The 19682-nt window shown below is 47.6% G+C and overlaps 1 protein-coding gene across 1 annotated transcript in view; it reads right to left on the bottom strand.

Moving 5' to 3' along the window:
- FAT2 (FAT atypical cadherin 2) overlaps positions 1 to 19682 on the bottom strand; it is a 44661-nt gene that overhangs the window by 21627 nt on the left and 3352 nt on the right. Inside the window, exons 2-9 of the mRNA XM_074551953.1 lie at positions 19028 to 19342; positions 12603 to 12664; positions 11469 to 11780; positions 10618 to 10828; positions 8165 to 8304; positions 6476 to 6751; positions 5829 to 6039; positions 809 to 4861 (exon numbers count right to left, since the gene is read on the bottom strand). Coding sequence (XP_074408054.1) covers positions 809 to 4861; positions 5829 to 6039; positions 6476 to 6751; positions 8165 to 8304; positions 10618 to 10828; positions 11469 to 11780; positions 12603 to 12664; positions 19028 to 19342 — 5580 coding nt within the window. The remainder of the gene's footprint in view (positions 1 to 808; positions 4862 to 5828; positions 6040 to 6475; positions 6752 to 8164; positions 8305 to 10617; positions 10829 to 11468; positions 11781 to 12602; positions 12665 to 19027; positions 19343 to 19682) is intronic.

The raw sequence follows: 19682 nt of genomic DNA, 5'->3' as shown, positions 1-19682 counted from the left end.
TTTTAGTATTTCTTAGCCAAAAACTTTTCTAAGATTGACGTGACAGTCTTAAATATTCCCCAGTGCAGAGTGACTATCTGCAGCCTTGTTATTAAGCCAACCTCCAAGTGGTTTTGTAGGAAACAACACTTAATACCAAAAAGTTATACATAGTTATTAAAAAACACAAATAGACTACAGGTATATATGTGATGTATAAACTGACTGCAGTGCTGGCAGAAGAAAAGGCTGGGTCAAATAACTTAAATACAGATCACAATATCTGTTTGAGAAAAATCTTCCTCCCTGCTGTAGTGCCTCTCCTGTCCTTCCATTAGGCATTACAATTATGCTGTCTTAAATACTCCTCTCTTAAGAAAATGTAAATAAATATTTATACAGTACAGTGTAATTACTTATATGTATTTTATTTATTTTTTTATTCCCAGAGAAATAGGACGATTCAGTGGTGAGACAGTTATTTTAATGATCATTCGTATTTTAATGATAACCCACTGCAGTTACATATAATTACTTATATGTATCTTATTTATTTATTCCCAGAGAAATAGGACAATTCAGTGGTGAGATAGTTTTTTTACTGATCGTTCATATTTTAATGATCAACCCACTGCAGTTACTAAAGGGTTTTGTATTCCCCAGATTCATTTGAGTCCAGCTCACAACAGAGCTCAACCTTCATCTGCTGCTTCTGACAGGACTGTCAGCGTAACACTATTTCTGTACTAACAACCTGTAAGACAAGGCCTCACTTTGAGATGACACTCTCCCTTTGCCCACTGGAGAGCTGAAGTCAGGAACTACTCACCGGTGATGTAGCAGGTGACGCGGCGGTTCTGCTCGGAGATGTCGGCGTCGATGGTGCTCAGGGTGACAACAACCTGTCCCGGCTCCGCGTTCTCAATGACCGAGCCCCTGTAGAACTCTGAGGTGAACTGCGGGGCGTTGTCATTTTCATCAGACACCATGACCTCCACCAGGGTTTGGGAAGAGAGCTGCACCTTCCTGCCGTGGTCAGTGGCCACCACGTAGAAGCGGTAGATCTCCTGCTCCTCGCAGTCCAGCTCCTTCAGGGTGGTGATCCACCCGCTCTCGCCGTCGATGGTGAACAGCCCGCGGAGGTTGCCAGACTCTGCTTCCAGACTGTAGGTCACCTGCCCGTCACTTCCCATGTCCTGGTCATTAGCTGTCACTTGGATGACTGTGGTTCCTGAAGGCATGTTCTCCATGACAAATGCTCTGTAGGGATCTGCCTCAAAAACAGGTCTGTTGTCATTCACGTCCTGCACTTGGATATTCACAGAGACCAGAGAGACCAGCTCAGTCTCCAGATGTGAGCAGTGAGCCATGACATCCACCTGGTACCATTTGGTGGTCTCATGATCCATAGGTTTTTTGATTCTCAAAGCCCCTGTCTGTTCATCCAGTGTGAACACCTCGTCCTTGTTACTTTCTGTAGTGGTTCCCTTCACCAGGCTGTATATAATGGGATCCTCTGCAAAAGCTTTGACTGACCCTATTTCTGACCCCTCTGGAAGATCCTCAGATGCAGAGAATGTATAAAGAGGCTCAGAAAACCTTGGCAATGTCACCTCCCTGGGGACAATCTGGAGATTCACTGGAACAAGGGAGTTCCAGTGAGGGGGTCTGCCATCTTCAGCTTTCACCTTGAAGTTAAATGCTCTGTTTTCTAAACCAATAAGACTCTCCTTGACCTTAACAACCCCAGTGGCAGCATTGATCTCCACAAGGTCTTCTGCCACATCTTCCACAGAGTCAACAGAGTAAATGACATCTGCATTTGCACCTTCATCAGCATCATAAGCCAGCACCTGGATGACAGGGGAGCCTTTGCTGACATTGGACTGGATGGACAGGGTGTATTCAGAGGCTTTGAACAGAGGTGGGTTGTCATTCTCATCTGTAAGGATTATTTTGACAGTGCAGAAGGCCACCTTCCCACCCCCATCCTTGGCCATGACTTTAATGGCAATGACCCTCTCTGTGGAATTTTCCCTGTCCAGTTTTTGCAGTGTGGCAATACAGCCCTTATTGTCGATGGAGAACTTCTCATGGGCGAGTTTATTTATGATGGTGTAGTCTATGGTGCCATATGGGCCACCATCTGGGTCAATTGCCAGCAGCTCAATCACTTTGGTTCCTATCTCAGCATTTTCTGCCAGCTCTGCCTCGTACACATTCTGCTGGAAAGAGGGGCTGTATTTGTTGGCATTTGTGGTATTGATATACACAGGCACAGTGCTCTTGAAAACTCCATCTGAAGCAGAAACTCTGAGATTGTAAGATGGCTCCAAGTCCTTTTTGCAGCGGTTGAACATGGATATTATCCCAGAAGTGCTGTTGATGGCAAAGTGCCTGTTGTCATTACCCGAGAGGATCACGTACTCCAGCCGGGTGGTGTCTCCACTGTCGGGGTCCAGGGCCTGGACTTTGATCACAATGTGCCCACACGTAGCCATTTCACTGACCTTGGCTTCATACTGAAGCTGGCTGAACTCAGGGGGATTGTCATTGATGTCTGTCACATCTACAATTACCAGGGCATCGCTACTGAGTGGAGGCACCCCGTGATCCACAGCTCTGACTTTCATGCGGAACTGCTGATTTGTTTCATAATCAAGTGCTTGAGCTGTTGTTATTTGCCCTGTGCTGGCATCAATATTAAAGAACTTGGCAGCATCTGAACCATCATCCATGATCTGATACGAGACCACTTTGTTTCTGCCCGAATCCTTATCAGAGGCAAAGAGCTGGACAACAGGGGTCTGTGGTGGCAAACTCTCTGAGACAGACGCTGTGTAAACAATCTGAGAAAATATGGGAGGGTTGTCATTAATGTCCTCCACCTCCACCTCTACTCTGGCTTCTGAGAAGGATCCAAGTGCTGTGTCTGTGGCTCTGACAGTGAATGTGTGCTTTGTCTCTAGCTCATAGTCCAGCTGCCCTGTGACAGTGAGGACACCAGTTTTGAAGTCGGTGTTGAAGAGTTTCAGAGAATCTTCTTCCACAATGTTGTAGATGAGGCGCAAGCCTTCGGGGCTGCGGGCCTGGATGTGGAGGATAGATGTGTATGGGGGGACATTTTCTGGCACCTTCACTCGGTAGTACAAACTCTGGAACAGAGGGTTGGATCTGTTCCTCACACTGATCACAACCTCCTCTTCAGCCTGCAGGGGAGGCTCTCCTTTGTCCTTAGCAATGACCCGTAGGTTGTATTTATTTAACGCTTGATAATCAAGAGGCCTCTTAAGGGAGATGTCTCCAAGGTAAGGGTCAATCCAAAAGTATTTGTATTCCTCTGCAAATGAGTAGGTAACAGCTCCATTATCCCCTATGTCTTTGTCTGTTGCTGACACCTGAAAAAGGACATCCCCTGGCTCTGTGCCATCCTGCACCAAGGCGTAGTATGGCACATTCTCAAACTGGGGGGGGTTGTCATTGACATCCTCTACATAAACTCTGACTGTGGCTTGGGACACTCTTGGTGGCTTTCTGCTGTCCTTCACTTCCACAGCTACCTCGTGCATGTCTTGCATTTCGCGGTCAAATTTCACACCCTTGGTCTGAAGAACTCCAGAAGCCTGGATCATTTTGAACCTTTCCTTTTCATTCAAAAGTGAGTAGGAAAGGGGCTCATTTAGCTGATACCCTTTGACCCCAAGAATGGTTAGAGTCTTCTCATCTGTAGAGTTCTCCATCACAGTTGCTGTATATACGTCTTGCTCAAATTTCAAGCTGGTACCTTGTGCCCGAGTTAAATTTAGCTTAACCAGAGCAGTGCTCTTATACAAGCCATCACCAGCTCTGACTGTGAGCTCTTGGTAGCTTCTCAGGCCAGTTGTGTTATAAATGGAGATGAGACCTGTTAGTGGATGGATATGAAATGCATTGTCAAGGTTCCCTCCCACGATGCTGTAGGTCACCTCTGAGTCTGCATCTTTCGCCTGCACTGACAAAAGCTCCATCCCTGGGTGGGCAGGTAGCAAGACAGAAATGTCATAGGTGTCTTTGAGAAAGACTGGAGGTGAATCATTGACATCTTTAACGTGGATTGTGACCTTGGCAGGCTTGGATGCAAACAAGCTGGGACTTCCACCGTCATGCACATGTACACTGAAGTGGAAAACTGGGGTGAGCTCATAGTCTATATCAGCACGACTGGTCAGCGTCCCTGTGCTGGGATCCACGGTGAAATATTTCAGTGCCTCTGGTTCCAAAATCTCATAGGTCAGCAAAGCATTGGAGTCTTGATCAGCATCTGTTGCACAGGTGACGAGGGGAGCGTTGCTTTCATCCAGAACCATGCTTTGGGATGGGGCATTCTCCATGATCCAGCCAACGAAGGAAGGCTTAACGAAGACAGGCACATTGTCATTCTCATCTATGACATAGATGAGCACCACTGCGTCCATAAATGCTCCAGCCATGTTGGTACCACGGACTTTCAACTGGTAAAAAGATACCTGCTCAAAATCTAAGTTCTTCTGAGTGGAAATAAGGCCTGACTGATAGTTCATGGAGAACACTCCATCTCCATTTCCATCTTTTATTTCATAGCTGACTGGTGACAAGCTTGTGGCTGAAACCTGGATCAGAGGAGAGCCAATAGCAGTGGATTCACTGATCTCTGTGATGTACTCAGCCTCTGGAAATTTTGGAGGGGTTCGATCCGAGGGTCTAATGTGGACATGTACTGTGGCAGAATCTTTAAGCTGAGGAAACCCCTGATCTTCTGCCTTTACAATGAGAGTAAATCGCTCCTGCCTGGATGGGTCCAGTTTCTGGGCAACTGTAACAATTCCAGAATATGGGTCGATACTAAAGAAGCCTTCCCCATTACCTGCAAGAAGAGAAATTACAGAGTGAAGAATGCAGACACCTTACTGGTCTTTGTTTTCTACAACTCTTTTTCATAGATTCTCCTGACTGCAGACCTGATTAACATCTGTTTCTTCTACTGAGAGAAATTAATTCATTTCTAAATAATTTTAATTGTAAGAACAACAAACCCATTGAGATCTGTGAGCTAACATTTGAATCAATCAAAATGTAAATTGGAGATAAACACCCTTCTAATTTAAACATATTTAGTGGTGGCAGAGCATGTGCTTGAAGCTTTTGCCTCGTGTGCAGAACATGGTAGCACAGACAGTACTAGTTCCTTCAAGCCCTGTCATGCTTGTAATTACCAATACTTCAGGAGCAATTAAATTCCTCAGTCCTTGATCTAAATTGCAGTGAGAAAGATGGAGCAAAGGATGCCTTGTCTCCTGCAAAGAGTTTACAGGCTAAATAGGCCATGTGGCACAGACATAAATACTTCAGTTTTAACCTTCATAGTGAATGATAAAATATTTGCCCATTGAGCATGAATGACTCAAAACCACCACTAGTCAATGCTGAGAGGGTTCTCACCATTCCTTGAGGATGTATTTCTTGGTAGAAATAGTGGAATGGTGATGACTCCTGTGGGAATTGGGAGTACTTTTGCCTAACAACTGAATAGTTCCCATGGAAAAAGAGGAGCAGATTTTAGGCTGTTCTAACTTGTCCAGTCACTATTTTTCTTTGACCAGTGACTCAACATTAAGCTGTCTTCTTAAGAAAAGATGCTAATAATCCATAATATGGACATTACCTACTCACTCTGGATTTTTTCTGGGTAGGAAGAAAATCACATTTCAGAACTGTGCAGCCATTTGATGTTCCTTGCAACAGCCAGAGAAAGCTGGTCAAGTGGCCACCAGTTATAGCATGGTAATGCAGGTATGATCACAACCTAAACCATCTTGTTGCATGGCTCTCACCTGCCTGAAGGGAGTAGTGGATTTCAGCATTAGCTCCCTGGTCCTGATCAAGGGCTCTGACTTGTACAACCTCTGTGCCCACCACAGCAGAGTCCAGCACTTCTGCTTCGTAATGGATGCTGCTGAACTGGGGAGGGTGCAGGTTGCAGCTGTCCACGTGCACGATGACTCGGACAAAGTTCCGCTTGATGGGGACCTCCTGGTCTCGTACCTGAATGGCAGAGAGAGAGAGAGCAGGAACAGTCACACCCAGGGAGGAGCCAGTCTTGCCTGCACCACCTTCCAAGTAACTCATCAGCACTCTTACAGAGATGGCTGTTTTGCAATGGTACCAACCGCTTGGCTGGGAATGAGCCTGGAAGTTTCAGAACCAAAGCTCAGCCTTGAATTTGAAAGCAAACATTAACTATTACACACTGTGTTTTCTTTTGTAAGAATCCAGTGGCCCTCCAAAGAAGGTGGTTAGAGGAATGCAGGGTGTTAACTACATTTAGCCATATAGTAAAGGTTAACACCCTGCTTTCCTCTTCCCTATTGCTCCAGACAAATCCTCCCTCAAAGACTAAAACCATTTTAATTTCTCCAGTGACCCATATATCCTGGCCAAACCGGTGGACTCAGCTTGGTTGGGCTTGGTTAGGACTCACCATCACTGTGAGGGTGTGCTGAGGCATGGGCTGGGAACTGAAGCCTTCTGCTGTTGTGAGGGCTCCATTGCCTGGATCCAGCTGGAAAAGCCTTGTGCTTTTGGGGTCCACACTGCCATGGATGGTGTAGATGAGCCCCTTTCCTTTGTCCTTGTCTGTTGCACTGACTCGAAGGATTTCTCTCCCTGAGGGGGTATCTTCAGGAATCCTCACCTCGTAGTGGCTCTGAAGAAACTGGGGACGGTGCTGGTTGATGTCAATCACGTGGATAAATGCCTGTGAGAGAGACAGCACAGTGAGGGCAGTAACTGGACATGCAGCCATGTAAAATCTCAGCTCCCAATCCTTCTTGGGTGCTGACACACTGAGTGCCATAACCATCACAGTTTTCCAACTCTTGGAGCTTTGCCATCCGTGATGACCGGGAGCCCCTTTGTCCTTCATCCCAAGGAAAACCTGCTGCATTTTCCTCTTTGTGTTTTTCAGTTTGCTTCCTCTCCTTGTTCAAAATCTCTCCTGTCTCTGGCAAGGCATTCAGAGTGAATGTGCCTGCACTTGGCACATGGGGAAGCAGTCGCAGCCTGCCATGGAAAGCAGCAGCTCAGCCGTGGTGCCAGCTTTGCTGCTGGCTGGTGCCTACACAGCAACCCCCACTATTTACTTAACAGAAAGCTGACAGAAGGGGATGTTTGGTTAAAGAAGGGAGGGTCTGGCCTACCTCAAGAGCAGCAAGTGTGTGGAGAAGCAAAATTTCTGTTCTACCCTTTTTAGCCAAGTTTTCCTCTCTGCATTGAACAGCACATGCTGGGAATCCTGAATCCTGCTGGGGAAGTCACTGCTTTCTCCTGTGTGGTCTCCTACCCTGGCTGTCCTGACCCTCCTACTGATGTGCCTCCTGCATCTTAGGAAGCCTCAACCAAGTGTAATAATTTGCTTCCTTCAGCAGACCTGAGCATGCCATGGGGGTTTTACATGAGCAGGTTTCTTGACATCTGCTAGCGGCCTTGAGTGCCAAAATAAACGTGGGGATGAGATGCAAGGTGGCATGGAATGCACACTAGGCAAGGTGGGGCTTTGTTTGTTTATTTGGAACAATACTTGAAGATAGTTGAGACATGTGGCCATCCGTTAGCATCACATTTCACAGGAATGGTGGAGTTCCTCACTCATCATCCCCCACAGAGAATTTCCCATGATAAACATTACTGACAGGTGACTCACATCCTAGGTCTTCCTGTGCATTGAGGACTGGATTTTTGGCTGCTTCTTATGCATGGAGAAAATGACTAGTGAAAGATCATGCCTTGAACACCCCTCCTCAGGGTAGTAAAGATGGGCAAAATCTCATCATTTTAGCCAGGGCTCAGGGACATGCCTGAGAGTGAAGTGCCTCCTTTTGGAGCTTGGCTGGTGTGGATGTGTCCCTGTGTGCTGCCTGGGATCACAGGAAAGATCCAAGCTTTCCTAGACCAGCTGTGTTTCCAACAACGTAAAAACAATCATAGCTTGGTGTAAGATCCATGTATTGCAGGATCCTCCATTACACTGTCACTGTGTAATGGAGGATCACAGTGTGAGGACATTTCTGTGCCTGGCACCTGATCCAGAGCTCAGCAGATCCAGAGGAAAGGTTCCCTTTGGCATATGCTGCCTCTCAATACAGTCTCCACAAAAGAGAAAAAACATTACCTGGGTTTTGATCGTACTGGACCCATCAGTGACTTCTACTGTGAGGTTATAGCTTGACTTCTTCCTTGCATCCAGAGGTCTTGCAATGACCATGCTGCCTGTGCTCTTTTCAATGTCAAAATCCATGTCATCATCACCACCTGGGACACGGGGGAGAAGGGAAACAGGAGGGCAGTTACAGTCAGCCAGACAGGGGACAGTGCCACAGGTAAGGTTTAGTCCAAATCCAGAAACTCAAAACAACATGTGATAGATAGATTAGATAGATAGATTAGATAGATAGATAGATAGATAGATAGATAGATAGATAGATAGATAGATAGATGATAAGATAGATGCACACAGGAGATGGAGAGGACAAGGCAAAGCTGGACAAAGGGACAGTCACAGATGGTGACAAAGGAGTGTGAAAAGGAAGATAAGGGGAATGAGGGAAAATGAGGAGGAGGAGAGAAGGGGAAAGGATGCACTTATGCATATGATATCCTGGCTAGACTGGCAACAGGCCCATTTGAGCATTGATTTATTTGCACAAGGTTTCCAGCCATGCACCATCACTGGCTTAGCACGGACCAGGGACCTGCTGGGTAGAACAGGGCTCTTGCTGGCTTCTGATTCAAGGTCATACTGTTAGCATATCAGCAATGGTCCCCACCACCACGGCTGGGAGCCTGTGAGCTCCCTGAATTCCCAGCACTCCAACAGTTGGGGAGGCAGACGGTGCTTCCAGGGTGAGCAGAGCCTGTTGCCTCCAACCCAGATGGCTGAGAATGGCCAGGAACAGCAGGCCTGAGCAGCTCAGCAGCAGAAGTCTGTCCCTCACACTACTGCTGCTCAGCCCTGGCATGGCAGCTCCTTTCTCATGCCTCACTTGCTGGGGCCTGTTGGGCCCCTCTTGCACATTAAACCCTGCAAAGCTGCTCTGAGATATGGAGAAGCTGAAACAGTTTCCTGTAATTTATCTCAGGTCTCAACTTCTTCCTTCCTGGCTACTGGATGCTCTGGGTTCTGCTTTATTCTATTACCAGCTGGTAAAATCTTTGCTGGTTGTAGAATTACAAATCTTCCCTTGCTGGAGGAATGCAGTGCTCACCAGCCATCTGGACCACTACTCTCTTGCTGGGAAGGAGACAGAAAGAAGCACAGACAGAGGGAAGAGAGACCCATGGATGTCTTTCCCTGAGAAAAGAGAGACGAGCTCACCGTGCACAGTGCCCAAATGGAAAACAGAAGCCCAGAAAAGGAAAGAGATGAGGAGTGATGTTGCTTTGTCAGAGTTTTTGCAGACTCCATCAATCCCAGTGACAAAGTGATTGTGGTCTGGGGAAGCTTTGAATGAGATGCTGAAGGCTCCTGGATCTCTGCATCATCCCCTTGGTTGGCAGCTACCATGATGCTTTCCTTCCCTTGCAGGGAAAAAAAAATCCTGTCCTTTTCCACCAGGATAGAAACCAAGACAGCCTTCAGCATCACTTGGAGCTCTAGGAACTGGGAAAGATGAGGTCAAGCTACGCTCCAGCACTTAGCAGGGAAATGATGGGATAACATTCAGAGGAATACACCGTTAATTCTGCAGGCCCAAGCAGACACTACTAATGCCAGATAAACCTTGCACTGATATTTTCTTGCTTCTTGCAGTGTTGTATCTTTTGTTGGTTAATTGTATTTATACACCATTATCCTTGCCCTAACCCAGTAAGGGGAGAAACTATTCACTTGCCCAATTAAGGCTTTGTCTGACAAGGACAGGCCCTGCAGGCAGTACCAGGGAAAGGCTGTGCAAGGTTGATTGGGGCACCACTTCAAAACATCAAATTACATGAGCACAATTGGCCCTTTTTGGTAGGACCAGTTCTGCACACAATGCCTGGAGAGTCCCCTGGGGGGTCAGCCCACGTCCCCTCTGAATCCTGTGTCTTGAAGGAGGCCCTAGAGTTCCACATTCCATGTCTAAATCACCCCTGGGATGTGGTGAGGAAGAAGGGAGAGCCCCACAAGTTAGGGCAGACCAGGTCTTTGAGGAATGCTTCCTTCTCCTTTCCCTGCTCAAGACTCAACAGGGAGAGAGACATGGGGGGTATCTGTAACACTCAGCCACACACCTGGATCCTCGCAGGCAGTTTTAACAAAACCAAGAGTGTCACTTGACTCCAGGAGGAGCTGGCACTGGCATGCCCTGCCTTTCGTGCGACATCGGAGAACACCTCAAACACAGGCAAGTTCCAGACTGCCATTAAAAAACCGTGTTGGGTAATTGCACTTGGCACCTGAGGCCCTGGATGGGCAGCTTTGTCTAATGGCTGTTTAAACCTCCTGGTGCCTGTGAGAAAGCTTTCCCTGTAGCTCACCTACACCTAAAGCAAACAATTCCATTAGCTCAGGCATGCGAGTGCTGAAAGCCAAGGGAGCCAGAGCAAACGCTCATGGACACTGCTCTGATTTCTGCGCCTCACCTGTTATATTAAACCACACTTGGCTGGGGCCCATCTCGATGCTGATCACTCCCACCATGTGGTTCACAGGATCTGTTTCCATCACGGCAAAGTTGAAGTGGGGCTCATCAAAAGCCAGAGGCTCTGAGGAAGGGCCAGGCCGGGCGACCCAGCTGATGTGGAGCCTGACGTGGGAGGAGAGCGGGGGGCTGCCACCGTCTGTGGCCTTGACCTGCAGAGGAAGGCACGAGCACCCAGGGAGAAAGCTGAGTTAGCTCATGGGAGCTCCAGGGAAAGTTTCAGCTCCCAGTGTGCCAAAAACCCCATAAAACAAATCCTGAGGCGGTGGCTCATGCTCTGGTTGCTTCCAAGACAGAGCCATGCAGCTCAAATTCCTCTTTACTGTCAAGTAAATCTGCCAAGCTCTATCCATAGCAGAGACCTGGATCACAAGCCTTGTTTGCAAGGACCCACAGATTGTGGGAAGGCTTTGAACCTACATCCAAGCTCCATGGCCTGATGGAGCCATGGGATGCCACATTCCAGAATGCCATATAGACACATGATGGAATCCAAAGACTGCTCAGGTTTGGGTCCACATCCATATGGAATCATGGATCAAGTCCTCTCTGAATGTAGGTTAGACAGTTAATTTTAAACTTATTGCCCATTTTTAATAGCTTCCTACCTTCTGCACTTCCTACCATTCCCACTTTCTCTCCCTTAACACATTTGCCTTATTCAAGCTCTCCTCCTCTCCACTGCTGCATTCTCTCCATCTCTTTGATCTTTTCTCTTTCTGAACCCCTTTCTCTCTTTCCCGCTCTGCCTGTCTCTCCCCATCCGCTCTTTGTGCTTCCCCCTCCTCTCACCGTGAGTATGTTGTATTCAGAGGCAGGAAAAGCTTTCCTGGAGAAGACTGTGCCGGTTGTGGGGTTGATGGTGAAGATGCCCTCCTCCTCCTCCTCGATGGTGTAGGTGACCTGGCTGTTCTGGCCCTGGTCGCGGTCGGAGGCGATCAGCCTGTACACGGGCAGTGGGGTCTCTGAGGCCTCTCTCTCGGGGAGCTGCACCATGAACAGCTTGTGGGGGAAACTGGGAGGGCTGTCGTTGGCATCCAGCACCTGGATCACAACTCTGCTGGTGGACTTCAGGGCTGGCTCTCCATTGTCAGAGACAGCCACCTGGCAGCAAGCAAAGAGAGAGGTGACATGGCTCTTAGGTGACCTACAGTGTGACCAGCCAGCCTCCAGCCTGGTGGGCAAAGACTCAGCTAGGGGGTTTTGTGTGGGTCTGCATTTGTATCTCAGCATTTTCCGAGGCACTGCTCCTCTCTGCAGGGCAAAGCCTGGTTGCTGGCACTGTGCAGGGCATGTCCATGGTGAGTTTGCAGGGCTCCTGCCTCCAGCTGCTCTGGGCAGTGGGTCAGGCTGGTCTTTAGAGATCACACACAGATTAGAGATCTGAAAACATCTGTACTGCCACGGCTTGGCCAGGCACCAGCCATCCTCACCCTGCCCTGCCTGTGCATGCTCCCAGCATGTTGCGCTGCAGACAGAAATGATAGACCCTGATAGGCTCAAAAACCTCCAGATCGCTCTGATGAGAATACTCATAGCTGTGAGCAGCTGGGGATGGGGGCTGGTGAGCAAAGCTACACAGCAACATCTGATACAATGAGATAAACAAGGGTGGGTTTCTCTGGCTTGTTCTTTCCCCCATAATGTATAAACCATCCTGCTAGAGGACAGTTCCAGTCCCCTTCCTGCAGTCCCACAGCTTCCAGAACAGAACTTTTGCTCCAGTCCTCAGCAAGAAAATAATAAACCCTGCAGTACTGCTGCAGCTGTCTCTGGGGTTAACACACACCATTTAATTAAGTTTCCCAGCAGTTGGGAGCTGATGGGATGAGATTCTTTCTCTGTGCTCCAACTTGCAAGGAAAACCCTTTGAGGACTTAATACACTTGTAGGTAAATAAAGCTAATTACAATCATCATTACCCACCTCTAGGATATGTTCAGCCTTGTATTCTCGATCCAGCTGCCGTGAAGTCGTGGAAATCAGACCTGCCAAGAAAGAAACCCTTTGAGCTCCAAGACTCAGCATGCAAGAAAAGCCAGGGCTGATCAGATCCCCGAATGCCCAAGATGAGCCTGCCCACCTGTCCCGTCTCAGGCTCCCTTTGTGATCATAGGGAAAAGGCAGATACCCCCAGAGGGTAACCCATCCCCTCCCAGCCTGAATCTCTCTGTGGAGGTGTTGCTGCTGCTCTCTGATCACAGAGACCACGGAGGAGGGGGAACACCTACCAGATGCCTGCATCAGTTGAGGGTTGGCAAGGCATTAGGTGAGAAAAGCTGCAGGACCACGAAAACAAAACTTTTCTTATGCCTCTAAGTAAGAAACATTCTGCATGTGCTGGCACAAGTCTGGCCTCTTAACAAGTCTCTACTCCTGTTTTTCCTCTGCTGAACCTTGCTCTCTGTAATTTACAGTGTTTTGACAAAAGTTTGTCTCCTGTCTTGGGAAATACCCTCTACTCAACTGCTAGAACAAATGCATTCAGGCTAAAAATAAGGTACACAGTCAAAAATAATGTTGGTGTATTATTTAAACCTTGCTGAGACAGATGGTGAGTCCTCCAACAATTGCAAGATTTGAGGGATTTCTGAAAAATACACATTAGTTTAACCATAGGGAATAGGTTGGATGCAGGAGGGAAGAACTGTGGCTGTAATAAACTGGAGTTGAAATAAAAACATCATAATTGCCCCTTTTTGGCCCATCAATGACTAAGCTGAGTAGATGAGAGAGTGGAAAGGATGGAGTTGAGGCTTCTCTTTCCATGTCTGGTTTCATAACAGTCCTTGCAGAGTGCCTTGACTCTTCACTTTTGAGGAAAAGCAGCTCCAGATCATTTTACAACTGCTGTACCAACGATGGAAATTGTATATGTAATATTGTATTGTATTGTATATGTAATATTTGACTTCCTGGAAGTCATCAAGGCTGACACGTGTGTTTTTTGTCCTCTCCCAGTTATCAAGGTCTCTCTCTTCCCTGTGAAGGGAAGTTCTGCTTCCTTCCTTCTTCACACCAGCAAAAGGCAGGGTGAATTTCCCTGAGCAGAGCAAGCACTGACACAGTAGCACATGCTACTCTGGGAAATGCTTCCCATGGGATGCCATGTCTGTGTGAGCATGTGCCATGAAAGACTTGTACATCCCAGCTGCATGAACCCATCTCAACTCTCATTTCTGGTGCAAAACCAGACAGCTTTAATTAACAGTACTGTCTTCGGGTGTACCATAGTTTTTGTGTATGTCTGTCTGAGCATGACAGCAGGAGAAAATTTCAGATGGCTGCAGGAAACACTAGGCAGCTGAAGGAGGGAGCAAGGAGCAGCTGCTTGGAACACAACTCGTGTTCACTGTTTCCACTTGTTCTCTGGGATTATTCACATTTGGCACCAGCCATGGTGATAAACATTTATTTGATGCCTTTACAATCATAAATCAACACTCCTTAATGCGTTATGACAAGATGGCTTGAAAAATTCTGTTTGCTTGTCTGTCATAGTGGGGTTTTTTCTCTCCCTAATCATCCTTTTAACATCTCAGCAGGTGAAGAGGACTCAGCAGAGAGCCTGCTGGCTGAAGAGCTTTTAAAATTTTCCCAGGTTAGAGAGGCTGTATGGCTCCATTAGCAGCAAAACTCATGGAAATGCTCTTCTAATGGGGGCCTGGAGAAGGAATTGCAGCAGCAGCTCACTGAGATCTCTGATGTTCCTGTCCTCACTACCAATAAGTTGGTAGTGAGGACAGGACTGCAGCTACTGCAGGGAATGCTTCATAATTTTGCCCACAGGACACAAAGATATTGAAAACAGACACCCATGTGCACACTGGGGATGTTTCTGGTTTATCAAATTCCAAAATCCAGTTGCAGCAGACTAACACCTAGTTTGTACTGGATTACTGCATGCCAATGCATGATGGAAGGGAACTTAACCACTCTAGAGTAACTATCTGGATTTGCTTGGCCACAGCCTGAAATTCTTCCATGACTCAATGAAAAATATGAAAGAAAGCAGGATCATAGCTCAGCTTTCTAGTGCTGGAGAAGCACTGTAGTGAAGGCAGATGAACTGGAACGTAATGACACTTGAATGTCTGTATCACTGAAGATGCTCATTCTCCTGGGGAGTAAGAGGTGACTCTGCTCTCTATCACATAACCTGTGCTGTATCCCAGCTGGGAGTCTCACCAGATGGAATTTTTTTGCTTTATCTTCACATCTGCTGAGCCACAAGGCAAAGGGTTGGCTTCTCCTCCTGACCCCAGGCAAACTCTGTCCCTTACTCCTGGCTCCCTGCTCTGGAGCCAGTCACCACTCTGCCCTGGGATCTGAAAGGCCTTGTGGTTAATTAATTAGGGTTAATCACCCTAATTCCCGTTTGGAGCCGCGGTGCTGAGATGCACAAACTGTCAGCAGTGTTCACACGGGCACGGAGCACCTGGAGCTGGGGAGATGGACCCTGCACACGGCTCCTGAGAGAGGCAGCTGGGATTAATGCACATTTCCATTTGGTGCTGCTTGCTTATACACCCTGTGAGGCCAGAGGACTAAAATGCAAGTGGAAGCTGTTATTAAAGGGGAGCTGCCATCAGCTTTTGTGGCCTGGGGACACAGTTCCTTGGTTCTTTCTGCTGTCCCCTACAAGGCCTGGGAAGTGCATGCTGAGTTTTAATGAGTGTTTTGTGTGTGCATGTGCATGTGTGTGAGTTATCAGTGCCCTGCCCTGCTGGAAAACCCCATCCAGCCCGTCCCATGGGACCTGTGATGGAGTTGAGTGGGTGTCCTGTATTTGTGTGCTTACATGAAGCCCTGATGGTTTCTGCTGAATCCTACAGAGACTGAGCAACACTGTCAAAGTTCCTAATTGCACCTGGCCAGTTAGCCAAGCTCTGCATTCAGGTGAGGGCCCAGGAACAATGCCTTCTGCTGCCTGCATGCAGGCAGGCATAGACTGTGCTCCAGCAGCCTGTCCACACACAGCAGTGAGGAAGGATTGCCTGCCTCTCTCCTGCTTGCTGCCTGCAAAGGGCAGAGAGGAAGGCTGGTCATGTTGGAACAAGAGCACCAGAATTACCAGGGCACTGTTGTCAGGGAACAAAAAATAATAATAACTTTTTCTGGCAAGAACAGGGCTGGGGTGGAGGTTACTGGCCCTCTGCCCTTGCTGCAGGGGGGAAAATCTAAGATAGTTAAAATAGCCAGAATCAGGTTTGCAGGCACTGAGGCTTTCACAAGAGCTTGAGAAGGGAAGAGGTTGTCCTCCTAAAACCCGCTTTCTCTTGTCTTACTCCTGTTTCCATTTAACCTTTTTATTCTTCTCTTCCTACCACCCCATCTCTTGTTCTGACCCCACTGTGCACTGCTCCATGCTCAGCTATGTGTTATGTTAATTTTGGGGAGCAGCCATGCAACCATCCCTTGGGCCTAAAGAGCAGGATGTCCTTCCCTGTAGAGAAATCTTTCCTTGCAGGGAATGACAAACACCCTGGGGAAGCCAATGGACACTGTCACAGCACAAGAAACACCAGAAGAACAAGCACTAGATAAGAGCTGGAAACAAATAATCCAAAGCAAGAGGATTGTCCAAACAGAGTTTCAGCAGGATGAATGGCTTTGTCCTGCCACAGCCTCCCAGTTCCTCCTGGTCCTGTCTGCACTCAAACCCCCTTCAAATCCTGAACAAAACGAGCTGAAAACCTTTCCAGCACAAGAATACCCCAAGCCCTGCTACCTGCCCATCTCTCCATGTATCCCTCTACCCCTGTCTCCCACAAACCCTGCTCCACACCAGCTGCCAGCCTGGGCTGGAGAGATTCCATCGCCCATGGCACAGAGCTTTCATCTCGGTGCAGTTTTGTTCCCTCTTCTCATCAGCCTTTCATGTATTTTCCTCCTTTTTCTCCACCCTCTTTAGAGAACTGAGAGCTCAGAGATCTTACAGCCTTCCTGTGGTGTTTGGGAATGCTGGAGAAGCCAGGACAGCGATCATGGCTGTTCCTGGGTCACCTGCAAGGCCAGAAGGAGAAGTCAAGGGGCCCTGCTGGTTATGTCTCCACAACCCCACGTCAAGGCACTGAATCAAACACAGAACCAGCAACTGAATTAGGTTACCTGCAATAGTGTGTCACTCTGCCCTAAATGATTATCCAGGGCTATTCTGCAGGGTAATTCTGGGTGTAGGTACACCTGTTGTAGCAGCACATCAGGACCTTAACTCCTATTAAGACATAGGATGAGAATAGCTTCCTCTTCCTCCTCCTCCTCTCCCTTTGCCTAGAGGCCACTACCAGAAATGTCCTACCTAGGAGAGACCCAGACTGACCTCTGGCCCTCGTGTCCTGGCTTATTTCAATGCCAGTGTATTTATCTGTCTGTCCTTTGATGACAATGACCATGTTAGACAGGCAAAAAGGAGATGTCTTGATCACAGTCTCTGCCCTGCAGTGGGATAACCTTTTTTTTTTAAATACAATCCTGCACTAATGGGGATGATAGCAGTTCATCTTCCAGCACTGCACTACCAAGCTGAGACCAAAGACTATGGTTTTATTCTACTTAATGGAGCAACTAGCCTGCAGAATGAAAATACTGCTGGGTTTCCAAAAGGGCCCTGAACGTTAGACAAGCTGTGATATTCCTCCTGGCAGCAGCAGCAAATTACTTCTCTTTAGATACTGTAAACATGAGGGTATAACTGCTCCATTTGTGCCAATGTTCACAGGTAATTAAAGGCTCTTTTGGGTGACGTGCAAGTAAAATAATGGATAACGGAATCCTCATCAGGCTTGGAAGCAGGACTTTAAACAACCTCCAAGCTCAGGGTTTAAAGAAGAGACTTCCAGCAACTGTCCAAGAGATAAGATCAGCCCATGAGTTTCTTTCAGAACTGACAAACTTATCACTCTTCTCATGCAAATCACCCCAGTATAGGGAGAGATGGAGAGGAGATGACTCATTCCTGAGAGAGCCTTTTTTGTCTAAGGTAGGATTAATGGGATGGCTCAGAGGTGAGGTGTCTCATTAGCAAACATTTGGATTTTGCCAGAGTCACTCATTTTGCTGCGGAACAGCCTTGGATCGTGACTTTGCACTCAAATGGGGCTGGAAGCTTTGCCTGCAGCATAAAGGCTGCATTTCCTGCAGGGTGCATGGCTGCTCAGCTGAAGAGGGGAGCCAGCTCGGTGTCCTGACAGCCATCCTGCTCCACATCCCATCAAACAGGCAGTGGCTTTATGCCACAGGGCTTCTGAAGGAACATTTCTGCAGAACCCTGCATTGTGCAAGCTGTCCTGGGGCTGGGTTGTGCATGGCTGTTTGGATTATGTGGGAAAGCTGGATGCAGAGCAATGTCCTGACCAGGCTAAAAGGTTTCTGGCAGCACAGACAGCTCCAGCTGTGGGCAGCAATGATCACAGTTAGCTGACATCTCCAGGTGCATTTATACAGTGCCATGTAAACACACCCCATGAGGTTCTTGTGACAAAAATATTTTAGTACTTCATAATAATAATAATTTCTTTCTTCCATCCCCCTCCTAGCCAGCTGTAGAGCACTGCCAGAGAGCCATCACACCACTGGAAATACATAGCTGAGAGCAGCTCTAGCCTTTTCCAATCCACCCAGCTCCTCATCTGAGAGCAAGCTTCCATCCCGCTGCAGTAGCTGAACTGCTTTTATCATCTCCAGGAGATCAAAGTCATGCAATTAATCCTCTCCCATACTCTGTGCCCTCCCTTCCCTCCTCTCCCAGGAGCTGATGGCATGAAGGGCTCGGCACAGCTTTCCCTGCAGGACTGGCCCAACGTCAGCTCTGCTGGGATTGTTTGAGGAAGCTGTTTACACAAAACATCAGCGGGTTTTTGATGGCTCTGGAAGATCTGGTAAATAATCCTCAGATGAAAGATACAGTCTAGGAAGATGGCAGAAGAGGCTTACTGCAGTTACTACATTAATGGTGCTGGAGAATGGGTGGAGCCTTTAAGTGCAGTGGAATTCATTTTTGTTAATCCTGCCTGGGTCTGTGTCAGGAACAGTCACCTCCAGAAGGGTGTTGTTCCCTGGCTCAGGAGGTGCAACAGTTGTTTACAAGGGGGAAGATTAAAAGCAACTGTTTATGGCTTTGAAAGCAGCACATTTGTGTCATTCTAAGAGCCATCTGGATGCAAATGGCAGCCCTCAGGTTGAGGGTTTCAATCCTCAGACTCCCCACAGAGTGTATTTGGAGACTGGGACTTTTGCTGCAGCAGAGAAATGTGACAAAGGCAGCTGTGTGGGCTGTTTATATTGAATATGTAACATCCTCTGGGCACTTGGAAGCCTCAAAAACAAATGCTGAGCTGGGTCAGTCTTACCTGTAATGAGGTTAATGGTGAAGAATCCTTGAGGATTTCCAGTCAGGATGTGAAAAGTCAGTTTTCCCTCTGAGCTGGAGTCTGGATCAAAGGCATCAAGCTGAAGGACGGATGTGTTTGGTGGGGAATTCTCCATCACAGAGGCATAGAAGACAGGTTTGGACATCTGAGGTGGGTTGTCATTGGTATCAGTGACTTCAATGTAAATTTCAGTCACAGAAGACAGAGGAATTGTTCCCAGGTCAAGGGCCAGCACTGTCAGCCAGTAGTGAGATGTTCCCTCTCGGTCGAGCGATCCTATGGTCCGTATGGTGCCTGGGAGAAGGACAGGGAGTGTTTGTGAGGGATTTAAAGAACTCAAACCACTCAGTCCTTGATGACAGAACAGTCTCAAGTCTGCTTCCTGCTCTTTGCTGCACACACAAACTCTCACACCCACCCTGTGTGAAGGGCCTGCTGCTGCTGAGGTTAATTTCTGGTACACAAATGATAGAGAAGACCTTGGTATTTTGGGGGAGGACAGACATTGATTTGCTGTTATTTTAAGGAGAAAACCCCCTGCTTGTTCCTACCCAGATCCAGGGGTAAGTTAGTAAATCCCTGCACTATCAAGAAAGGCTTGAATGCATAGAATATTGTAAAGAGCCAAGCCAAA

The sequence above is a fragment of the Zonotrichia albicollis genome, chromosome 15, assembly GCF_047830755.1.
Source record: "Zonotrichia albicollis isolate bZonAlb1 chromosome 15, bZonAlb1.hap1, whole genome shotgun sequence".
NCBI lineage: Eukaryota > Metazoa > Chordata > Aves > Passeriformes > Passerellidae > Zonotrichia > Zonotrichia albicollis.
This window is presented reverse-complemented; position numbering and strand designations above follow the sequence as displayed.